A 24,342-nucleotide genomic window follows, 5' to 3' on the forward strand; every position below is an offset into this window, starting at 1 on the left:
CGTGTAATAATTTTTTTTTTCAACATGACTCATAATAATTTTTTTTTCTTTCAATATAGCATATAACTTAATCTCTATCTTTGTATTTCATTAAAGACATAAACTGTTAAAGTTAAACCCCTTAAACATAATGTATAATAATTTTTCTTTTTTAACATAGCATGTAATAATTTTTTTTTAACATGTCATGTAACCTGGTGTTTGTCGTTGTACTTCACTATAACATAAATGGTTGGAGTTAGATACCTTAAACATAGCATGTAATAACTTTTTTTTAACATGACTTATAATAATTTTTTTTTAATTTTTATATAACTTAATCTTTATCTTTGTATTACACTAAGATATAAATTATTAGAGTTAAATACCTTAAATATGACGAGTAATAAACTTTTTCAACATGACGTGTAACAACTTTTTTTTCAACATGACATATAACTTGATCTCTATTTTTTTATTTTATTAAGACATAAATTTTTAAAATTAAACACCTTATCTTTCCGAGTTTAAAAACAAAATCTACCCTTTAAAATACCCATCAATTATAATATTATAAATATATAATATTACTAGATTAAAAACTCAAACCCATTTATCTAATTAAAAGAGAAGCTGTTACCCGGTACAACAGCCTGACCCAACTATAAATAGGCTTGAGCAACCACCTAACATGGTCCAACCACAAGCGGCCTAGAACAGACCATAAGGGCACAAATAGAGAGGGACTTGAGCGGCACAAGGATATATGGGCCCGGAAGCCCTTAAAGGTCCAAATAAAAGTTAAAGCCCTTCTAGCTCAACTGTCAATGGGCTTGAACAGCCCATTAAAGCCTAGTCCGATCCAACTATAAACATATGGCAGCGATTGCTAAAGGGAAAAACAAGTTTGGTGCTGGTGGATCTTGCAACTCCAATCCAATATAAATGCACTCATTATTGTGGCATCATGATTCATGCTACAAGAGAATTTGCGTGGCAAGGCTTTCAAATGCCTGACAAATGCAAATGCCAAATCCTTTTCCCCCTTTTGGTGCTTCCTCAGCAGCGTACATCAAAAGAACTCAAAAAAAAAAAAAATGTACAAAAATTCCTCATGTGAAGAATATACGTTGATATGTAACATTGACTCAAATCTTGTGGCGTTTAGTTCTCATCATCGCTAATAGATGGCCAACAAAGATTGAGATGAGAACCTAAACGCTTCGCTAAACGTCATATTTACAGACCTACGCCAGAGTTTATGGATAGCTGAGACTTGAAAATTTTGACCCGGTGGAAATGAATCGAGGTTTATGTCAGCTCCCGCCTGCATCAAGTCACAATGATTTCCCTTATAATTTGCAGCTGCAGTTGAAGTAAAACATTAACTTGCGGAAAAAGTTAACAGATAAAGGTCTGATTACCTCTGATTTGGCCTGAATGAGATGCCACTTCAGAAACACCTGGTATTGTTTTGATGTTTCCAATGGAAATGGGTGTCAATGGAGGGGATGCGACGTCTCCATCCTTGTCGTGTGGAGTCTCCAAAAGCCTGGAAACATGAATCGCCATTGCTCTTTGATTGCTAGAGGGTATAGAGAAACTTCGAGGGACAACCAAAGGTGGAGTTGGAAGAGGAGACGCTCCACTTGATGCCAGTGAAGGAATATTACTTGTAGAAACCTCGTGATTTCTTGAGACTAGTGGAGCAGAGTGACCAATCAAGGCAGGAGATTTTGCTGGCTTGGCAGCTGAACTACCAGGAGGCCTTGGAAGCTCATGAAGCTCATTTATTCTAGGTGAAGAGACAAGGGGAGGTGAAGCACTTGGGGATACTTTTGGAGGTGATAAAGGTTGAGGAATTGGCAAATGAGAAAATGCTGCAGAAGCTAAATGGGGAAGTTCAGCAGAGGGAATGGGACCCGTCGCAGATAAAGGCTTTGTTGGCAATTGTTTACTAGTTAATGGGCCAGAAACAGCTTTTCTTTTTATCTTTTTGGCTTCAGAGGAAGTATCCAACTGGGTAGGTACCGGTCCTTCGGACAAGGGAGGAGGTAGTTGTGTAGAGGGATTACTACTGTTGCACTCCTTGAGGACAGACTCAGATTTCAAGATGGTAAACTCTGACTGACCATCACCAGAATCCTTCTCATGTTTCTTTTGCTCTAGTGGGGAAGAATGCCACAAATTGTGTGGACGTCCAGCTACATTTGTTGGTCTGGTGGGGGGAATTGGGCTAATTGTTCTTGAAGAGACTGCACTCTTTGAATCATTTGGTGTTGGAAGCACATATGTGTTAGACTTCTTGGTAGATGACAGCAGCATTTGTTTTACTCTGTCAGCTGGATCAAGCTTCCTTTCTGGAAATATGGGAGCAGAATGGCTACCCACTCTATGCTCCCTACCTGAGACCAGAATATCCCCATGGCTTTTCTCCAGGTTTACCTACAGGCGGACAATAATAATAATAAAAAAAAACACTTCAAAAAAGGCATATTACAGCAGTAAAAAATTCATAATTCTTAAAGCCTGTTGTTTCACAAAATACAGCCAAAAACATATGAACAGAGATTTACCTCTGCATTTTCCATCTTTGAACTTTGAGGAAATGAAAGACCTACTTCATCTACCTGGAGAACAAGCCAACATAGTTTTAGGTATAAAACGAAGGTGTCAACACACACACACACACACACAAATGGTTATTGATAAAAGGTCAATGAATAATAGTCACAAAAATAATAATTACATCATCCCCCTCTGTTAGAACTAGAATGAATTGAACCACTAAACTGGCCAAAACAAACTATTATTTGCATGGAATTCCGGCTGAGGGAACCAATCCCAATAAACATTAAAAAATGGGGAAAATAAGGGAAAGAAAACAGACAAAAGAGACATATGGAAAGTTCAAGTAGATAAGTTTTGGACCTCATTTATCCAAGCCATTATTGTCTGAGAGATGCAGTTCTCACTTACAAATTGACCATAACAGCTTGACATGTGAATTAAATTTACAGTAGCATAAGAACCTGACCTCCATTGAATTCCTTGATGCAGAAGTAACATCAAGCCCCTTCTCATTTGCTCTATAGTCAAAACTCAATTCCCCGTCTTCGTTTGGGTCATAGGCAAGCTCACCATCTTCCCCATCATCATCTTCAAGGCCAGAGAACTGGTAATCAATGTGTTGCTGTTCTGTAACGTGCCTAACATGAGGCTCAATAGCCTCAAGTGATTTAAGTCCTTTCCTAAAGAAATTCAACTGCAGTCAAAAGAGAAAGAGAAATAAAAAAAAGGAGGTTATCAGCATTGAACTTATGATAAGGTAGAAGCTTCTGACATTTGAAACTTTTGGTAATAAATTAGAAAAAACCTGAGCTGCATGGTGACGGGCAGCTTGTGTTAGAAGACTTCTGGATTGCCCTTGCTTCAAAGATTTCAACCGGAAAACACAAAGGGTTGCCACTTCATCATATTCATCACGAGCTGTTTGCAATTGCTGCAAAGTGAAAGTTTCGCCTTTTCCACCTTTTGACCTTCCTTTTTCTTTCTGTTGTGTTACCATGTATTCATAGACATTTCTGAAGATCAAGAACCACATTCAGAAAAGATTTACCGCAATCAAAGCAAATGAAGTACACAGAGAAAACTGATGTACCTTTTTTCATCACACTGCCGCTTCATATCCTGGACCAGCAAACAAGAGAAAGCCACTAAGCATGATAGACTTACAAGAATTTTTATGAAGGTAAAAGAGTTATACCGTTCATGTCAGAAATAATGTTGAAAACTTCTGATTTCCTAATTAAATAATAGAGAAATCTAGATGAACGAACCTCAACAGTCCTAAGCTCATTGAGAAGTGACTCTGATGGGTTTGTAATTGTCAGCAATATATGTGCACGCTGAGACACAGAGCATCAAGAAAGGTTCAAATAAAGGGATTGTTCCAAAACACAACGTATAAACATTGCTGGAAAAGTTTAGTTTGTTCAATTTACAAATAAGATTAACACTCACATAGTCATCCACAAGTTTCTGGAGTTCAAACTGCAAGTTCCCCAACATTAACAAAATTCTACCTGCAATTAAATGCAATGTCATTACCTATATCACAATAGTATGGGCCAGGGATACCATCTTCTGACAATGCCTTGCCATTCCACCAAAGAGACGATAGGTAATAGTTGATAGTGAAGATTGCAAGCACATAGTTACTTGATGACATCATTACACAATGCAGGATAAATATTTATAAAAGAAAAATCAAACATTAAGTAACTGAGATAGGATTGATGATTTTAACTGAAGGGGTGAAGCCTAAGACATGGAATAAGGCACATCATTTGATGCAGTGCAGTGAAAGTAGCTATGTTCAAGTAGAAATTCTTTCAAAGGTGTCCATAGGCACATGCAAGTTGAGCAGGGATATTCATGAATATAAGTATAGAATTAATGTCTTAAGGTGAGACTCAGACAGGACAGTGACATAGCTTAAGTTCTCTAAGATGTTACTTGAACCAATTGGCAGATCCTATTGCTACATGAAATCTGCAGCTTACTCAACAAATAGGAATATTTCAAATGAAATGATCAATTCAGTAAAGCGGTTTAGCTTTTCGGGTCTCAAACTTCCATGTTAGATATTACACGACATTCCTACACCAGTAATGATCTAATAGTTCAGGCAACTTAGGGAAGCAAAAGATTCTACTTACTGCTTTCTTCATCATCAGGTAGCACTCTTTTTTCCCGCAGACAGGAGCCCATTTCTTGCAGTGACTCTGAGAATTCTGAAAGAAGAAATTTTGTTAAAGTGAATTTATTCAACATTATGTTTCATAAAGCTTACTTTTCTTTGATTTCGCTGTAATATAACACCTTGAGCAAAGGGACCCCTAGATCATGCTACAGAGTATAAACAATAATTTCTTTTATGAGATTTTATGTGCCTATAAATTCTTACAAATTCCACATCAGCAAACCTGAACATAGTTGGGAGTCATTAATACACAGCTGATATTGAAACATTTTTTATAAAAACCTATTCATGTTATTTCTGGAACTACCAGTTGCTATTGGCTGGAAAAGCGCCATCCAAAACATATTTGGCATAGCCAATAATTTAGAAATACCAGGGTGATAAAACACAGTGAAACCTAACAATCAATATGACAACATAGCACACAGCATTATTACCATATGCACTGTTTGCCGTTGCTGCAGCCGCAGAAAGTAAGCTATCATAGCAATTTCTCATGTCTTGCATATCCTGTACACACATCCAAGAGGAAGAAAAAAAAGTCCAATTATAATCTTTCGCGATGCAAAATGACAAAGACAGCCTTCACGAAGCATTAGTCATTGAATAGCAATACAAATGCAGAACACTTTCACATTTCACAGCTGAAGCCTATGAGTAGTTTCATACTGGAATCTAACATTCCACTCTTCTTCCACTTGATTATCAAGAATATCGTATTAAAACCATCGACTAAGTGCTCATACACCATTTTATTAAGCACAGAAGCCTACAACTTCTTCATAGATATTGTAATCCAGATTTAGATGCTCTCCAACCCTTAAGCATTTCACATTTTCTTAACTAATTTGACATTTCCTATTAATGAGAAATAAAACATTTCCTAATTTACAATCTTCTAAACTTAATGGACCATAAAATCATGTCATTCTCCCATTGAAAAGAAATTACCAAAAACGTATTCCTAATTTCTCAAAAATTACAGAAGTAGAAACTCGCTCCACTCAACTCAACTCGGTCCAACCGATGCAATTACAGTTCCAACGGTATTCAAATCATTTCTCCACTTCAAAAATCGAAACAAGAGAATCGGATTCAATTCCCAATTAAGAAAATAAAATAAGATTAATCTGCATTTAAATCAAATCAAAGCTCAAACATAATTAAAAAAAGAAAAAGAAAAGAAAAAGGAGATAAAATAAAAGTACCTGAGCTGCTTGAGCGAGTTCATCCAAATGAGCGGAAGATAAAAAATCTAATTTATCCTTGGCATCGTTCTTGTGAAGCGCAAATCTTCGAAGTTTATCAAACGAAGATTTCATTTCCAAAAAATAAAAATAAAAGAAAGATAAAAATTTACAAACCCTAACGCAATGAGCCAAACACCAAAAGGAAAAATAAAGAAGGAAAGAGAGAGAAAATCCAAGAGCTCTTTTCGTTTCCTTTGGAGAATCCAAAATTCCTATAAGAATAGAAAAAATGAAAATCGAAGCGATTTTTCACGAATTTCAACTCCGGAAAATCTGAGCTACAGAGAGTGTGAAGCTGATTAATTCGATTCTTTCAACGGCATTGAAAGTGAAGCGTTTTTTCCCTTTTGATTTTTGATTTTCTTTTTTTTTTTTTCTCTTTTTGTTGGTCAAAAAAAATGACTCTTAATAAATCAAAGGGAGAAGAGAGACGGAGCCGAAACCGAATATGAAGACTAACATGTTGTTTTTTCTTAAAAAAATAAAAAAAAAAAAAGGAATGAGAAATGATATTTAGAAAATTACACGTGTTGAGCAAGGGTTGTTTAGTAATTTGAAAAAAGATATCATGATCCAACGACCAGGAAGTACACAAGTGGACGCCGATGGCGCATGGTTGAAAGTATTTGAATAAAAATATCTAATGCGCCGTTGAAAATTAGGTTTTGGCCCCACAGCCAACGAAGGGATCCTTGAATCATAGTGGTGATAGCAAGTTAAGAAGAAGTAGGAAGATGAAGGGGATCGGGGGAAGTGTGAATCGAGTTTGACGTGGCGGTAGGACAGTGGTTGATTTGGTGGCACGTGGATAATTGGACGCTAACAGTAGCAGTTTCTTAGCAAAAGGGGGCGGTCAAAGTCAGATAACGCTGACAAGGAAAGAGGAACACAAAAATGATCCATCATAGTTTGACCAAGGTGGGTGGGTCAAATCTTCGTTTGTTTTTATTTTTTCTCAACTACCTTTTCTACCCTCCATTTTGTTTTTAATTAACATCAAGATAAAATAGAAAATTAGCAGATAATTTGGTTTTAATCATAGGATTATACAGGTAATTCCCTACTCCAAAACATCTAATCAAATAGTTGGACTTTGTTCTTGAATTTAGAAATTTCAAGTCAAATTTTCGGAATAAGACTTATGGGATGATATTAAGTACCTATTGTTATCTTATTATACAACAATTCAAAACCTAAATCTCTTTTCGTCCTTCTTTGTTTTCCTTTTCTTTCTTCATTCTCGACTTTTACCATGATTAGGGTAAAAGTTATGAATTCAATGTATTTTATATTTAACATAAATATTTAATATTTTTTAGTAGTAAAAATAAATTTATATTAAAAAAAGACTTTGTTTTAGTTTTTACGGTTATAATAAATGAGAGTCTTGTAACGAACTATTTTATATTACTAACAATTTTTTTTTTTATCGAACGAATGGTATGAGTTTCCACTAAATAATGTTCATTAATCTACACCATGAAGAGGTAAAAAGAGTTGGTGGTCACTAGCATTGACTTCACTCAACTTGATGCGATAACTAGTTGGGCCAACCTCAGTTATATCCTCGAGACTGAATTTTCTGGTTTTGCAACCCTTAGAGAGCCACCTTTTGCCCTAGACAGCAGGGAAAGGGAGAGTGTCACACTTTTGTATGTTCTCCACACGGCAAGTTAGACAAGAAAACTATCTGTTCACCTTTATTAGTAATTACAGAGAAATACACACCAAATTTGGGCACACAAACAAAATTTATGACTACTTGGCCACTTGGGGATCAAGGGCAAGTAAGAGACAGAGTAAGTCAATTTTTATTAAAGAGTTAGAAACAAAGAAGAATAGAGATTTGTTTAGTAATTTAAAAAATTATATAAATGTTTTATAAAAAAATTTAATGTTTTAATTATTTTAATAAATTATTGAAAATATTTTTTGTTGTTTAAATCATTTTATGAAAAATATTATTTTTAATGAAATTATTTACATGCTAAAATGATAAATAGAAATTGATTACAAAATAATATTGACATTTTGGTTTTTACTAATTTGGATCAAAGTTAAGAATAAAAAAAATGAATAATATCAATAATGATATTTGTCAAAGCATTTAATCATATACTTATAATGAAAATAAACTCTAATTTTTAAAAAAATTTCATCTTATCACTTTTTTACTATAACACTATAAAAATATAAATATTCATCAATTACGTAAGATTTTCAAAATCTATAATTATAAATATGTATTTATTAAATGATGATAATTGAAATATTTTTCATTATAACTATTAGCAAGATTTAAACTTATACTTATAAATGTGTATTCATCAAATGACCATCATTGAAATATTTTTTATTATAATTATTAGAAAGATTTATTCAATTTATAAATTAAAATTTTAATTGTACTAAATGATTTCATTAAGTTTTTTTAATTTTAATAGTGTTGCATACTTTAAATATTAATATTTTAAGTTAAAAATTTATTTAAGTTAAATATTAGTATTTTTATTTTTAAATTAAATATTAATATTCATCAAACTTAATTTTCAAAAAAAAATTAATCAAACTTATACTCATAAGCTTAATATAAAAATATTTTTATTGTCCTTTAGAAAATATCTTATGCCTTTCAAGCATATAGCTCTCACTCCTTCATTTTCTCTCTATTTCTATGCTTTTGTTTGGTTCATTTTTGAATTAAGAATGACTATTTTTCATGAACAGAGATGTAAACGAATAGGGTATCATATTATTTTAGATACTTAATTTCAAATCTATTGAATTAAAAAGTACCCAAACTCTATTAAAATCTGAATAAAATCACAAAACATTATTCAAAATCGAATCCTAATAATATAACATTATTACTAATTACTTAAATCCATTAAATAACTAGAATAACAATTTAAATAACTAAAAACCATATAAAAATTTAATTTTATATTTACTAATTTATAAAAAAATTAGTTAAAATGGTGAAATTTGTCTTAAAAGTAAAGAGGATAAATATTCAAATTTCACAAATTATAAAATTTTGAAACATTATATAGGATATTATATAAACATATGTATAATCAAATTTTGATAATTCATCCACAATCAAATATAGGATACTTGAACCTTATGTTATCGGATCGAGTACATCATATCTATAAATGATTATCCCTTTACAACACGGAATAATTAATATCAACCCTCTTTGATGTTAATCATTTCGGATTGAAATTTAAAATTTAAAATTAGATTTAATTTTTCCTTCCTTGAAATTAAAATAAAAAATAAAAAGTAAGCCAAAAAGTGCAACCCCCACCATTATGAAAAGAGTTGAGAATCTTAACTGAAAATGGTCTTGTCGTTGTCCAATTAAAAACCTTGGTTAACAACTTTAATGGGTAGTTAATCAACTCTTGTACCTAAAATTGAAAACAGTTTATTCACCCTAACGAGGATTGCCTTTTTCAAACACAAGCTGATCTAAGGATAAACACCCTGAAATTATTAGGACACATTATCTGTTTTATCTCTTACTTTTCTTTTCTTTTTTTGTTTTCAGAACTGTTAATTTCATGAGATTGGTAAACTAAGTAGTCTTATATTCGTTTCATGTGATTTCCTATTATAATAGTAATCAGAGATATACAGAAGTTTTAACTCTGATATATTATATACTTAAATTTGAAAAAAAAAATTTAATATTTTTAATATAAAAAATAAAAGAATTATTAAAAAAGTTTAATATAAGAGAAATTATTTTAAATTATTTCGGAAAAGAAACTGGAGTATACGGGAGAAATAACTTCCAAGTACTTGGTCAGATGGAAGACAAGGAGGGCCTTTGTGTTGCAAACAGATAATGAATCTGCAAGGTGAGATTGAACATAAGTAAGGTTTGATAGCGACAGCAGGTGAAATGGAAGACAATTAATGTACACCTTTGAATGAGGACTTTCCCTTGGTCAAAAAGGCTGGTTTTCTTGAAGCTTAAGGAAAGAAAGAAGCATGACAAGATCAAAGAGGAGCTACCATTTTCAAAGGGCCGCCTTCTTCAAGTGTAGGCTAGGGGAAAAGAGTGCTGGGTCGTGTCTAGTCGGTCCTGTATCAATACAACCAGGGCAGGGATGTTTTTTGGTACCTTTTCTTCAACTCATGCTAATAGATGGTACCTCCACTAATACCTGATTTAATTCTTTTAAGTAAGTAGAATAATAATTTTAGAATATGTATTATTTATAAATATTGTTTTTAATATTTATGTAAAAATTAACAGATAACTTACTTTGGTCATTCCTATTTTCTTTCCTTCTAAAATTCTACTTTTATCATTACAATTCAAGGAGTCCCTACAGACAAAAGTCTTCCACTTCACTATGTATCCATCAAACCTAACAGTGACCACCTGCACATGTTTTGTCTCTTTTAGTTTCTACGACTAATGGTTTCATAGAGTTATTCTTCTTTGTGTTTTCTTTTGGGATATGTAGTAAAAATTTGAAAAAGAAATTAGTGCTCTTTTCGTGTATCTGACCAAGAAAAAAGGGTGTCCTGGGAAGCACTTAATTTCCTTTTTCCACATGTTGTGCCAAAAAGTTGAACAAGAATTGGGATTATTGACAGGAATGAGCTGGTGATGGTATTGGTCCTTCCTTCTGTTATGGCACAGGGAATCAGAGGTGGTTAACAGTTGAGACCGATCGATCCTCTGTACATTTACCTACTACATGACAGTTATTCATTTGGAAACAATATCAGAAGCTAGACGCCTTTGTCTTGAAGAAAACAGATCAAAATCTTAAATGATTTGAAGGAAGAATTGAGCTGTATGCCATAAGAGAAAACTACTCGTCGACACGAAAAGGAAATTGGGTGCATTTTAAATGAGCAGTTGCCTAGTGAAATGGGGTGCAAATGCTTTATCAGGTTCTAGTCAATTCCGAAGCCAGTCTACCACTAGGCTGCCTGGAGACACTTCTTTCACTGTACCATTACACGAAGCCAGCCCTAAGGAGTAGGATGGTAAAGGGAATTTAATTTTCAGGTGTTCTGAATTCATTTGCCTTGATTACATAGGGTTAGGATGCTTTCTATTTGAATTTGGGACTGGTTCAGGTGAAGTGTTTCCTACTTGTCTTGGGTTCAAGAAGGACAGGGTTATCATTGTAATACTAAAATTATTATCTTTCTATAAAACAAAAAAGAAATTCCATGATGGTTTATCTTTTATTATTAGAAAATTACATGTACTAGAGGTGAAATAATTTTCTTTCTTAGGTTGGGGTCGGGGGTCGATTATCCGAAACCCATGAACCGAAGAGATTCGAAAAATTAATATTTTACAAGTTTGGATATTTAAAGAATAATGTTTATCTATTTCAAGTAATATTGAATAGCAATTTTCAAATATTAATTGCTTATTTATAGAGTTTAAGTATCTTGACTAATAATAAGATTCAATTATCAATACTTCAAAAACAAAGAATATCAAATCTGTTACCATTCTTACTATAAAGAGTTAATATTTCACTATCTTGAGACTAAGCACAAATTAAGCCTGACAACAAAAAGATTAGTAAATAAAAAGCTATTTATATACAATGGATCCAAATCATAATGTCATTTTAGAGTAATTCTCAAGTTTTTTACCAAAGTACCCATATAAATGGAATCGAAAATTTAAAATTAATAAATATAATTAATTATTCAAAAAATTTAACTTAATCAAATCAAACAAATTCATCAATTAAAAGACATGTGACTATTACTCATGCTACTCGCCTTTGCTTTTTTTTTTTTGTCAAAGACTTTGATTTTTATATATTTATATTAGATTTATGCAATAACTAATAAAATTAAATAAATGGTAAATTTTATGGAAAAAAAACTGCAATTTCTATGGATGCAGATGAAGATAGAATTTGAGTGGGAGAGTGGGAGGCATTATTCAAATCAAAAGGAGGAGATTTATAATTTAGAAAGAAAATAAATTGTTCTAATGTTTGCAATGTATATAACTTTAGCATTCACGACAATCCATTTTCTCTTGTAAAGAAATTTTTTTATATATATTTAGAGAAAAGAGATTTGAAATTTACTTTTTTAAAAATAAAATCATACACTAATTAATAAATTAAATGTTTGAGTGCTCAAATGAAGAAATATAGTTTGCATCTAATCAAGAAAATACAGAGGTCACAAGTCAATTTTCCTGCTCTATCTTGTTCCTTCCAGAGCTGAAGGGGATGGGAAAAAACACAGGCAGATGGAAGCTCTAAATTCAGGATTAAAATGGTCTTCCTTTCTTCTAGGATTACCAAGCAACCCTTGCAAACAAGCTTGTTGATGCTGTGACCATAAGGATTGGTTTAGATTATTGTAGAATCAGACTCTTAAAATTCTTTTTACTTTTGCTGAACCAGTCCTAATTCCTTTTCCTATCCTTTCTCTCTTCCCTAATCGAGTTCTTGATCCCTGCTTAGAGAAAGGAAATGAAAATGGTTATATCTGAATAGGGTAACCGGACAAAACTATAAGCAATAAAAGCAAACTTTTTATAATTCTTTAAATGAAGTTATATGCAAGATTGATACAGAAAACAATTTCTTTCTGCCTTTATCTCATCAAGCAAGTTATTCATAGGGAGACACTTTCCACAAAAAAAAAAAAAGAAAAAAGTTATTCATAGAGAGGCTGATTCCCATGCAGTTGGGTTTGCATGTCTATGAAGAGCCTCCAGACGAAGCATTTAGGCATTTCTTTGTTATTTTGTAAATTGAATTATGTTAATTTATATATAATTCTCAATATCGTTCTAATAATATCGTAATTTATAAGAATCATACTGATTTAGTCTATAATCTGTGCAATTATTATAATGTATGTAGGGCTGAATCACAATTTGATCATTAAAACTGGATGGTGTTGGCCGACTCTACCAGGAGAGCTGTTCTTAATATTCATACCTTGTTGCTATTTCGAACATTCCTCTGTCGTTTGTCCTTCAATTTCCCTGCAGCACTATCACCTGTAAATACAGAATTGACATCAAACTCTCCGATGGTAATTGGTTTTGCAAAGGATGCAAATGCCAGGAACTACCAGTTTCAGGAATTAAGTCAATAGGAAGATCATGCTTCTTTATCATTTTCGTGTGCCTCGCATCTTCCAAGCAAAAAATTTCTACGCTCTCTTCAGCATTTCATATCAATAACAAGAGTTAAAAATTAGCATTATAATACGTAGAGTTGTTATGATTTTGCTTACAGTTTCCTTGATATTAATCCATGCAAAACCAGGCTCACCTTCACTGTTGTCACCATCAGACTCAGATAAAATGCAATATTCCCTGAAACTTGGCGATCTAGGATAAAAACCACAGTCGTCCTCCTTGCAATCTTCCTTATCACAGGCCTCCTCCTTTTTAACCTTTTCCATTTGGATCCCTCCTTTTGCCGCAGAATTTTCCTTCTTCACATTGATTTCTTGAATCTCACCCACCGCATGCTCTCCTTCTTTGCCACCTTCAGGCAACGGCTTGCAAAAGAGGCTACTGTCCACCACAGCACGATCATTCCTTGGATGAACAGGCCTGAATCGACGGGTTTGGGAGGAGGCGGCTTCTCCGTCGTCTGCAATGTCGAACTTTGATACACCACAACCCATGAAGGAGGAAGGACATGCAAAAGGAACCAAGGGAATATCATCTAAATTCGGTTGATCATTAGAAAAGAGTCTGCTGCAACTATGGCCTTTTTCTGGAATTTGCATGGAAAGGGAAAACCAGAGATCCAGCGAGAATTGTGGGATTAGGTTGATAACCACAACAGGCTGAAGGGATTAAATTTTGCATTTACTTGCTAGCTGTTAATTATGTTGTTGATCAGAACCTTCCATTTTGTTTTCTCTTTGGTTGTTGTCCATGCAATGGCGGATTCAGCGTTTTCGTACGAAGGGTGGCTACAAAAGTAATCATAAAAAGTAACAGATCTGATCATTGATCGAAGCATGAATCAGTTTAATGATTTGATTTGGAGTAAAAAATTAATCACTTTTGAAATAAAATTAAATTATAATATAAAATTTCATTAATAATTTAAATATAAATTTTTTGATTTACTAATATAAGGAGATATAAAACAAGAAGAAAAATTAACATTAAATTTTTATATTAGATATCGTAATAGATGTAAAGCCGGAAGAAAATTAACATTAGATTTTCATATTAGGTTAACATATTTCATTAACAATTTAAATATAAGCTTTTGAATTTATCAATATAAATAGATATAAACGTAAAAAAAATTAATATTAGATTTTCACATTATGTATCGTAATATTTATAAAGCAAAAGAAAAATTAACATTAAATTTTCACATTAAGTTACATCAAGACTTTAAAAGTTAACTTAAATTTACCACTACTCTAAACCAACTCATTTGATCCATGTAAAATGGTAAAATTGAATATTTTGAATTTTATACACATAAAAATAAAAAAAATAAAAATTAAGGGGTGGCGCCCCTCTCCCTTTGCCCATGTTTGATTAGTATAATAAAAAGTGGCATTGATATAACAAGTTAAACACAAATTTATAAAGTCCTTTGTTTTTTTTTTTAATTAGAGATTCTACAGCAGGCTATAGCAGCTAATTTTAGCTAGTAATTACCTCTTGTGACGAACAAAGCTAAAGATAAAGAGATAGAAATAATTAGTGAATTATTGATTAAAATTTGTAATTAACAATCCTACTTTAAAATGGAGGGGTAATGAAATCAAGACTAGAATTAATAAGAAGAAAAATATTCTGTCTCACTTGGTGTCTCTTTCATAATTTTATAACACGTGTCCAGTTTTATATTAGTAATCAAAAATCCTAAACCTTAAACCTTCCTAGCATTGATAAATAGTCTAACAATAAGAGTAATGTTAATATAAAAATTTATTAAACATGTTACAAAAATGAAACATCAAATGGAGATAAAAGATTTATATTTGACTTAACATCCATGTTTTTCAAGTACAAGAATAGAGTACTTAGATTTAACATCAATGTTCTTCCACTAGTTTTGCATGTACAACTGGTTGTACTTTGTGCAAGTCTCATACCCATTTTGTTTCACTAGACCGGTTGGCTTGATGAAGGGTAGCATGGCTTGTAGATGGGGCAGATCTCCGGCCACTAGGTATTGCTTGGGAGCGCAGATGACTATGGTTGGCAGTTTTGGTGCACAGAAGGCCCAGGCAATGGGGCGAGCAGAGTAGGACGCGCAAGCACAGGAACAACTCTGGTGCGCAAGCAAGCCTAACTGGTACACAAGTAGGCAGCGTGGGCGGTGAAGGTAGCCCAGGATAGACCCAGGCTGCGTAGGAAAGACTAACCAACCCAACGGGTGGGCAAATCGTTGCCTAGCCGCTGGCCAACGGCCCAGAAGTGCAGTAGAGAGCCTAGACAGACCCCAAATGGCACCAGGACCGTTGGGAATCCCTTGGGACTGCTGAAGGAGGCTTCTCACTATAAAAAGGGACCTTGGGGGACCTTGCCAAGGTTGTTGGCCGGTTGCTGCTGGTTAAGCGGTTGGAGAGAGGCTGCTGGGAGAATGAGTAGAATTGGGAACCTAGGGGCTAAAGCGGCTGGGCACTTGAGGGCCATTGTGAGGGGCTACAGTGAATGTCTACCAAGGCTGTTGGGTTGGGGTGCTGAGGGACATTGTGCAGTTAGCTTAGGCCGTCCTTGTACATTTGTATATTTAAGTGTAAATACAAATACCCTTTTTCCTACTTGTTTTCTTATTACTTGTGTGCCTTTTTCATTGAGTGCCGGTTGCCTCAATTGAGTGAGCATGCGGGCAGGATAAGGTGTCCGAGAGTAGCGTGTGGCCAAATGAGGAACTGCTCGAGGTGGTGCTCTCCAGGCAAGGGCTCGACAGGGGAGCTGTCCCGAGTGTGTGGATCAGAGGCTTAGCGAGCAGGGCTCGATTGATTGAACGTGCCGGTGTTAGAGGTTTTACTTCCGTATCAGTGATCTTGTCAAAGGAGACCATCCTTGACCGGGTAAGGCTAGCTTAGCCACCAAAGTGGCCCAGGAAAGGGCGTGGTTGAGCGCCACATGGGTGTTGAGAGAAAACCCCCGTGACACAAGCACTTGTTGTACATTAAGCATCCAATGGTGAAGATGAAGATAGTCAAGGTATATGGAAGAAATTAGGCACCTCATAATAATCAAATAGTCAAATTAGGCACCCAAAAAGAATGCTACGACGCAAAATTTTAAAGTAATTGATCATCGAACGTTTGCCTAGGAAACCAAGTTCTTTTTTAATGGAACCCTTTTCTCCCCTGCGTGTTTTAGGCATCTTTGTTTGTGGAGCTAGCACTTGAAAGAGTTAGACATGGCCTTTGATGGAGATACCAAAGAATAAACAAAAGAAAATATTTGCTCCCTTCCATCCTTGAAGGCAATGCTAAGATAAGAAAGTTCTCTCCCGGATTGGGCAATTTCAGAATACACACCTCAGCCCACCAGCTTGAGGAATGGAATACCATGCTATGGCCTATGGGGTATCAAAGTCCTAAATTAACACTGATAAAAGAAAGAGCAGGTACAAAAAGTGTGAGCTTACAGATATCGTATGAAGCCGTTGATAGGATGATTATCTGCATCTTGCCACTGAATCAATCAACAAAAAGGAAAATGGATTGTTCTTCTTAACTGAGATTAGATTGTTAATTTTATTTAATAATATTGTCAAAATACTTTGACCAGGTCTCGCTATTTACCCTCTAGCTCTAGGTTGTATTTCACAACCAAGTTTACTACTCGCTTGTACAATTGTTTTATCTATTTTAGGATTTAGATATTTAGTTGCTAGAAACCATTCCACTCCTAGCATGAAGAAAGGCTTCTTGGTGCAATTGGAAGTTACAAAAAGGAACGCTTGTACTTGTACATTTATGGCCTACCACAACAACTAGACTCACCTTCCATTGACAAAAATAGAGGCGTGAAAGTCAGCAATCTACGCCGCAAGCCAAACCCCATGTCTCTTTGCGTCTTTAACAGGGAAGACGTGATAAGATTATGATTCTTAAACCTCTGCCACAAGGAACTTTGGTCGGTAGTTCTGTAGCAGCCCAACCTCTGTCACGAAGAGCTTGCTGCTAAACTTTTCTTTCAGTTCCCTTACAGCAAATTGACTGCTTATAATGGAAACACTATGACAGAGAAGAAAAGAATCTTTGATATTTGCTATGGACATGCACTGGTTATTGACTAACGTGATCAATTCAGTAGTGATCCCTTGATTAGCTGAAACTACCCTATGATTCAATGACAGCGGTACAGCATTTTGTCCAAATGAAGCTAGCAAACAACTCAAAACCCCACAAATATATATATATATACCTTTCCAAAATGTTTGTTGGGAGGTCATGTATTTTCAATAGTAGGGATTTTTGAGTTAGAAAATCATCTCAAATTCTCAATGTTTTCCTGTGTTTGTACATTACATGTGGTACACATGTGAGTTGTCATTGACCCAACTTGCCTTGGGTCCTACTGAGATAAATAAAATGATGGTCTTTCAGAAGATTGCACGCTTGTGATCATCTGATGAGCAAAGTTAGTTTCTTTTATCACATCTAACCAACCAATCCATTTTCTGCAGTTTCTAATGTGTTGCTGCAATGACTTTTAGTTTCCCTTTATGCATCTTTTTCATTTGGATACTTGGATCTAGATGGGAAAACCTGGGGTGGTGGGAGAGTTGAGGTTAGGTTAAAAAAACCTAATTAAAAAAAAAATGTTCCTCTTCTTTGGCTCTATTGGCTGACAAGAAGAATCTTATTCTCATCATCCCATGAGAAGTTGTGTTACCCAAGCCTGGAAGTATTTAGAAAAACCCTTGTCTGTCTTTCTTCTCCTTTCCCAACACAACACAACCAAAACCATTCTTTAGCAGAAGAACACATTAATTATACAGAATCCTTTTGAAATTGAAAGACAGAGAGAGAATCTGTTTACTTTTAAAATGTGGCTGAAGGCCTTAAAGTAATGTGTAAGAACACAAGCCTAAAAAAGTCACCTAGATTCGATAAATGGAAGCATATTTTAGGAAGGGGTATTGAGTTCTTCAGATGTTGGGAGTATATGTAGGGGTGGAGAATCAGCACCCATGTGCAGATGCCCTTTGCCACCATTGTTACAATGTCATGATTAGATAATACAGAACAGAACCCCTTTTCCTACTTCTTTCCTTGGATGCCTCTTTTTCTGTAGTATTGTATTTTCTTTCATATTTGTGTCTACTTTTAGTCATCTTTCTGTCTCAAAAATCATTTGCCTTTTGATAATGAAAGCTTAGATATGAGCAATAATTTGTGCCACCACTTTCCCCTCTCACCATAATTGTTTCAAATTTGAAGAAAACTAACAAAGCAGGATAGGGAGGGAGCAATATCATGGTAAAAGGTTTGGGATTTGCTTGCAGAACACAATATCTCAAGTCCTAGAAACAGTCAAATTTGCCATTTTTTTTTCTTTTCCTTTTTGCCCATTTCTCATTTCTTGCACAACAGTTAAAAAGATCTGGTACAAAGTCTAGTGTGAACTCTTTTCACTGCTTTCTCATTCAACGATTTGAGTAAGAACTAATGAAATCACTGCTTTCTTCCTCAACTAATCCATTGAGAGAAACCTCAGTAATTTCACTTGAACTCGGTGAAGAAGGTTGAGGAGGACCATAGACGGAGCAGTCTTCCACTGTAAAATCAATACAACTAGGCATGGTCACTGCACTGGTAGTCTGACTTTTGTTAGAACTGGCTCTATGTTTTTTGGCATTTCTCTTCCTCTGAAACACCCGGAAAACCAACCAATCTCCAAACAATTTCCACTTGGACATCTGCAAATATTAGCAAACCCATAGCTAAGATACAATTCTTACCAAAATCTTTGATGACTGCTACTTATATTAGCAGAAAAATGAGCTGTGCCACTAATTTAGTTTGTTGTTATGTTACCTGAGATGAACCGAGAGCTGCCGCTGAGCCGACAAGGCGATATTGATGCAAGAGCCATCGAGTCTTGGTGTCATTGGAACTCTTCCTTTCACAATAAATCAAAGCTTTTCTCATCCCAACTACTTGGTTGCTTCCAGAAGCTAAAATTGGTTTCTCTTTGCCAATGGGCTTCCAGTAACCAGAACCAGCTGCTCTCTTGCCATTCTTGTTACTTTCATTGCCATAGCTGTTGCTAAAGAAATACCTATTTTCTTTCGAATCACCTGGAAACCCACAAAAATTTAAGCTCTTTTAGAAAACCCCTCTCAAATTTGATGCTCTAGACATGGTAAGTTTCATTACTATACTACAAATTCTCAGGCTGCAAACACAGCACATGTTACAAATTGCTGACAGTTTTTGTTTCCTGAAGTTCGACAGAACTATGCATTCTTGTTTTCCACAACTTTCATTATCGCATGGAATCCTGATAAAACTATGTTAAGAGAATTTGACTATTGAAGGATGATTAAGGACATGTACAAAGATCTGATAAACAGAAAATTTCACTAAGTAAAGTTGGGTTTCAAAGAACTAGAACAAGCACTACTTAGAGTTGACACTATGAAAGCATTAACCTTGAGAGAAATTAAGAGGCAGCTAACCTGGCAAGCTCCAAGGATCAGTCTGGAAAACATCAAACTCAGGAATGACAGAAGCAGGTAATGGGAGACTCAAAACCTTTCTCTTCAGGTAATGAACCACAAGCTCTTCATCTGTAGGATGGAACCTGTAACCAATGGGCATCTTGATCCCTCCATTTACAACAAAGTTTCGACTACTTTCCATGGTTAAAACTCTCACAGAAACCTCTTCAACCAGCAAGCTTAAGTTGTATGTTTGTCTTCTCTCAACCAACCGTAAACTTGAGCTAGCTTAGCTGATTGAGAATCAATCAAAGCAACATGTAGGATTGGAAATGTGCTAATAGAGAGAGAGACGAACCCAAAAGGAAAGAAAAGGCAAAAACCAAACGAAGACTTTTGTTGGGTTTTAATGGCTTTGCAGGGAGAACAAAGACAGGGAGGTGCCCATTTTATATAAAGAGCAGAAGAAATTCCGTTCCAACTCAAAGTTCGAACGACTCCTCTTTATTCTGACTCGGAACTCCTTCCTTGACTAAAACCCCCTCGCATTGCTTTATGTTGACGGGTCGTTTCTTAGACAAACGTGTAAGAAAACTTCTACTGTTTTTGGTCAAGCACCCCCGCCTCCCCATCTGCTCCTTCTACAGTGAGCCCCACGTGTGCCACGTCTGGACTGGTTTTCCTTTAGGGTTCGGCCCCTTCAAAAGATCAAAGGGTCCGAATTGGTTTTGGATAACATTGTAGGCAAGTATCACAGTCCTCATCATTTCTATTCATTCCATCACAACCGTTCATCTCAGTTTATAGATTCTACGCGTTACCAGTAAAGTAAATCTAGCCATTTCCTTAACTAAGACTTAAATACTCATAACTGGTAACATATTTATTTTAAAAGATTTTTAATTTCTATCTTCATATATTCATGGTGTAACATTTTACGATTAAGTGAAATTGTATAAACCCTATATACTAACCGAATATTGAATAGAAATTCGAATTAAAATAATGATTACGTATATCGGCGGACAATTAAATCTTATATGGGCTTACATGATGAAGAAGAAAACCTTAGAGTTCACCCAAAGTGAAAGTGGGACCTTGTTTTGTGTCCCAATCCTGCAAGTAGAATGATATATAGATTTTGTTGTTAGGATTTTTTCTTTGTTACCCTGTTGTGTCAAAACCCGTCAAGCTTGATCATGGAGGTATGGTTGTTACTTATTACCTTATGTGATTGCAAGATATTTGGCTTAAAATCAAAGGTTATGCCGACATCAAAAGCTTAAAAGCTAGTTCTTATATTCCCCAACAACTAGATTTGTTTCATAATTTTGTTGGATGGAGTTTTTTTTTTCTTTTTTTTTGGTGTTGGGATGGAATATTTATCATTTTTCTTTTGACTTTTCCATCTTTTTACAGCTCCTATTCCCACTCTTCCATTAGTTTCCTAGATGGTTTAAAGAAAAAGGGTTAATAAGTAGTGGTGGAAAAGAATTAAAGATGAATTAGTCTTTCAATTATTAAAAATATGAGAAAAGAAAAAAAGGAAAAGTAAGCAATTTGTGAGTCATAAGATGAAAGAAAGGAAATGGGTTAAAAAATTGCAAAATACTAAAATACTAATTGACCCATTTTTTTTTAACCATTCCAAGTTAGTTAAAAGATTGATTTCAAGGAGTTAAAATGCAATGAAAATAAACTATTTTTTGAGTCAAATTATATAATTAGATTCTGCACTTTATAAAAAATTTTGATTTAATAAATGTATAATAATTCGTATAAATTAAATTTTTATATATTTTTTTAATTTGTTAATTTCAATATAAATCTTAACACGGTTAAAAATACTAATGTGGTATGTTAATCATACTGATGTGACATTGATCATGATAATTTAGCATTTTCTTATATTAATTGGATATTTAACTAATTAGAAACAAAAACGAAACTTCTTATAATATGACACATTATAAAATATCCATACCATAAAATGTCACATCTAAGAAAAAGGTTTATACTTTTGCTTATATATATTATACTCGGAGATGTTGAATTCAATTAAACAAAACATGTGAAAAATGTGAATGCAAATCATAAACTAAAAAGAGGAAACTTATTTTTGATTGTCAAAAGTGAAATACTACTTCACCTTAATGCCCTTATTTGTTTATTGGGAAATTAATCATCATGAAACACTAAGTACTATAATTTTTTTCCCTTTTTTTCTTTTAATTTCAAAGAAGAGTTCCATCCCCAAAAGGACCACCAACACCACCCCCATGTCCATAGCAAAGAGTAGTAGTCATCCACATGAAGAAACACAAAGAAAAAAGGAAATCAAGCCCTAGGTCAACCATGATAATGACATTGACGAAGGATAAACAACCCACCATAAAATAATAATCCCATGTTTTTTTTGTTCTTTGCTTTTTTCCCCTCACATTGAAATTTGCAAACCACCTTTTGAAGAACACAACACCTGTGGATGCGTGTTTGAACACATTTTGGTTTTGATTTCTCTCAATTAATGAAGATTGGCCAAGTTGTGGGTGTGGGTGTTGGTGTGGGGGGAGAGAAGACTCTTTCTCCCTCTCTCTTTCCCACCCTTGAAGTTTGACAATTTTGGGTAAGAGGAGAAGGGCCATGATTATGTGTGTCTGTTCTTTGTTTATGTTATCATCTTCCTTATTCTTTAATACTCCTAAGAAACCATTTGTGGCTTGATTTCTCCATTGCTTAGTCCAGCTGTCTCATCATATATTTTTTGTAAAAGACCCTTTTGGCCAGTGTCTTCCCTACATCATTCTCATCTCTATGATTGTTGTAATCACAGAGATGGTTTCTTCTTTTCCCTTTTTTGGCCACAAATTAATGATTAATTCTTCATTTCTTTTATAGTATTATTACTTTTCTTTAGTTAATTGCATTAATTTAGTCCATGTTCATGTACCACATATCTTTTTAATTAAATAATATCAATAGACAAGTTGCATTTGAATTTGTTCATTGAGTTTCTTACCTTAATGTATAGGTATAAGGTCTATAATATATTATCAACATTATCTTAAACTATGTTCCACATACTACATTATTTTTCATTATTTTAAAGTTTAATTTAGTAGTAACATTTACTTTTAAAAAGACACACAACTATGTTCACATTTTGTTTTACTCTTCATCCAAAACTTATACATGCATTTATTACATGCTGACATGCTAGAACGGATAAAAATATTAAATGTCGTTAGTTTTTGAAAGGATTAATGAGTGTATTTTTTTTTTTATCAAACTCATGAAAGTAGAAAAGTAATTTTCAAATTAGAAGGATAAGTGTATTTTTTATCGAAATTCGAAGAAATCTTTGTATTTTATTGTTTCCAACAAAATCATTTCTCCTTATCTTAAATATTACTCTTATGCAACTCTAGCTAATGCCAAAACCTCAAATAATTCAAACCTCCACACATACTTGGAGACAACAAAAACGACAAGTGAAGTTATAGCCATGAAAATAAAACAAAGGAAATTTAATGCAAGAGGCAAAGGTTCATGCATGCTTCACTAGCTACAGCATTGCCCTACCCATTTAGTTATCTACTGGTACTAGTGCTTAGTTTTTAAACAGCAGCCTTAGCTATACCCTCTTAATAACTGAAAAAAGAGAACAGCTAAGCTATGCCATGGCTAGAGGCCTACACCATGGAGTTTAAAACAAAAGAAGCCCTAATCTAGATTTTCAATCCCAAAATCAACCTTTTTTCACTTTTTTTTTTTAATTCTAGACAAAATGTTGTGTTAAAACTAGATGCTACTCTTTTTATTTTAAATTGGGTGTTTACTTTGTATTTTTTAAAATTAAATTTAACCAACGTTGATAGTAATTTTTATAATATCGTAAAATTAAAATTTTCAAAAATAAGATTTGAAAATTTTGAGTTTAGGATTTTTTAAATTTTATTTGTCGAAATTATAATTACAAATAACATTATAATTAATAATAATCAAAGTTAATTTTTTTGTCAAAAATGGTAAAAATGGACATTTAATTTGAAACAGAAGAAATAGTAACTTACTTCAAAGGAACTGTTACTTGTTTTGCTAGGATCTCTACTGAATCAAGAGTCTTATACATAAGTTTTGCTGTAAAATGTGGACTATGATTTCGTTATAGAAGAGTAAAAGTAATTAACTCAAGCAATCTCATGATACATTCAATGTTGTGACTCAATAAGGACAAGACTAAAATCTTTTAAGATTTTACATTTGATGCATTAATAACAAGAAATCCTTTAAGAAGAGTATATCTCCTTTTGTTCTTCTCCTCTTCTTCTTCCCTTAATAACAAGAAATTCAAAATCCTAAATTCTTAATTTTTAATTTTTAAAATATTATAATTAAACTTCTATAAATCAATACCTTTAACATCATGAAAATTTATTAATTAATTGAGATATCATGTAATCGATAAATTGATAATTTATTAATTTATAATTTTTTTAAAAAATATTGAACTTAATACATATATTTTGCATAATTTTCTCTTACAATACGAAAACATTACATTAGATCTTTTTAATGCACCAAAAAAAAGTTAGAGATAAGATTCAATGAGACATCAATTTCAAAAAAAAAACAAGTCATATTAGAGTCATATGTTACAAAGTCTTCTTAATTAAGTCATGTATATATATAATTTTGATATATAAAG

General features: G+C 33.7%; 2 protein-coding genes and 1 pseudogene across 4 annotated transcripts; all 3 read right to left on the reverse strand.

Moving 5' to 3' along the window:
* Positions 1–902: 902 nt before the first annotated feature.
* Positions 903–6,444, reverse strand: LOC110426933 (uncharacterized protein At2g33490-like). The gene is made up of 11 exons (XM_021442272.1): positions 5,953–6,444; positions 5,182–5,254; positions 4,701–4,775; positions 4,003–4,064; positions 3,819–3,887; positions 3,641–3,669; positions 3,356–3,563; positions 3,017–3,244; positions 2,556–2,609; positions 1,404–2,424; positions 903–1,306 (listed from the first exon to the last, which is right to left on the reverse strand). Exons 1-11 carry the CDS (start codon positions 6,064–6,066, stop codon positions 1,296–1,298), a joined length of 1,944 nt encoding a protein of 647 aa, XP_021297947.1. The 5' UTR covers positions 6,067–6,444; the 3' UTR covers positions 903–1,295.
* A 5,698-nt stretch (positions 6,445–12,142) lies between these two features.
* On the reverse strand, positions 12,143–13,851 carry LOC110426974 (uncharacterized). 2 transcript variants are annotated; one of them, XM_021442324.1, is made up of 4 exons: positions 13,293–13,851; positions 13,090–13,179; positions 12,954–13,015; positions 12,143–12,462 (listed from the first exon to the last, which is right to left on the reverse strand). In XM_021442324.1, exons 1-4 carry the CDS (start codon positions 13,756–13,758, stop codon positions 12,373–12,375), a joined length of 708 nt encoding a protein of 235 aa, XP_021297999.1. In that variant the 5' UTR covers positions 13,759–13,851; the 3' UTR covers positions 12,143–12,372. The 2 variants fall into 2 exon arrangements, with proteins under 2 accessions (XP_021297999.1, XP_021298000.1); XM_021442325.1 differs by lacking the exon at positions 13,090–13,179.
* A 4,634-nt stretch (positions 13,852–18,485) lies between these two features.
* On the reverse strand, positions 18,486–20,156 carry LOC110426907 (NAC domain-containing protein 83-like; annotated as a pseudogene). The gene is made up of 3 exons (XR_016351987.1): positions 19,653–20,156; positions 19,009–19,271; positions 18,486–18,890 (listed from the first exon to the last, which is right to left on the reverse strand). The product of XR_016351987.1 is annotated as an NAC domain-containing protein 83-like (transcript).
* Positions 20,157–24,342: the final 4,186 nt, after the last annotated feature.

This window comes from Theobroma umbraticum, unplaced genomic scaffold (assembly GCF_002168275.2).
Source record: "Theobroma umbraticum cultivar Fairchild unplaced genomic scaffold, ASM216827v3 scaffold_239.1, whole genome shotgun sequence".
Classification (NCBI taxonomy): Eukaryota; Viridiplantae; Streptophyta; class Magnoliopsida; order Malvales; family Malvaceae; genus Theobroma; species Theobroma umbraticum.

Excerpts from the sequence above, each read along its gene's own strand:
- LOC110426933 (XM_021442272.1), bottom strand. The coding sequence starts at position 6,066 with ATGAAATCTTCGTTTGATAAACTTCGAAGATTTGCGCTTCACAAGAAC. Across the intron at positions 4,065-4,700 it reads ACCTGATGATGAAGAAAGCA|GTAGAATTTTGTTAATGTTG; the intron begins GTAAGTAGAATC and ends ATTTAATTGCAG. Across the intron at positions 2,425-2,555 it reads CAAAGATGGAAAATGCAGAG|GTAAACCTGGAGAAAAGCCA; the intron begins GTAAATCTCTGT and ends GTCCGCCTGTAG.
- LOC110426974 (XM_021442324.1), bottom strand. The coding sequence starts at position 13,758 with ATGCAAATTCCAGAAAAAGGCCATAGTTGCAGCAGACTCTTTTCTAAT. Across the intron at positions 13,180-13,292 it reads TGATGGTGACAACAGTGAAG|AGAGCGTAGAAATTTTTTGC; the intron begins GTGAGCCTGGTT and ends GAAATGCTGAAG. Across the intron at positions 13,016-13,089 it reads TGACTTAATTCCTGAAACTG|GTGATAGTGCTGCAGGGAAA; the intron begins GTAGTTCCTGGC and ends CTGTATTTACAG.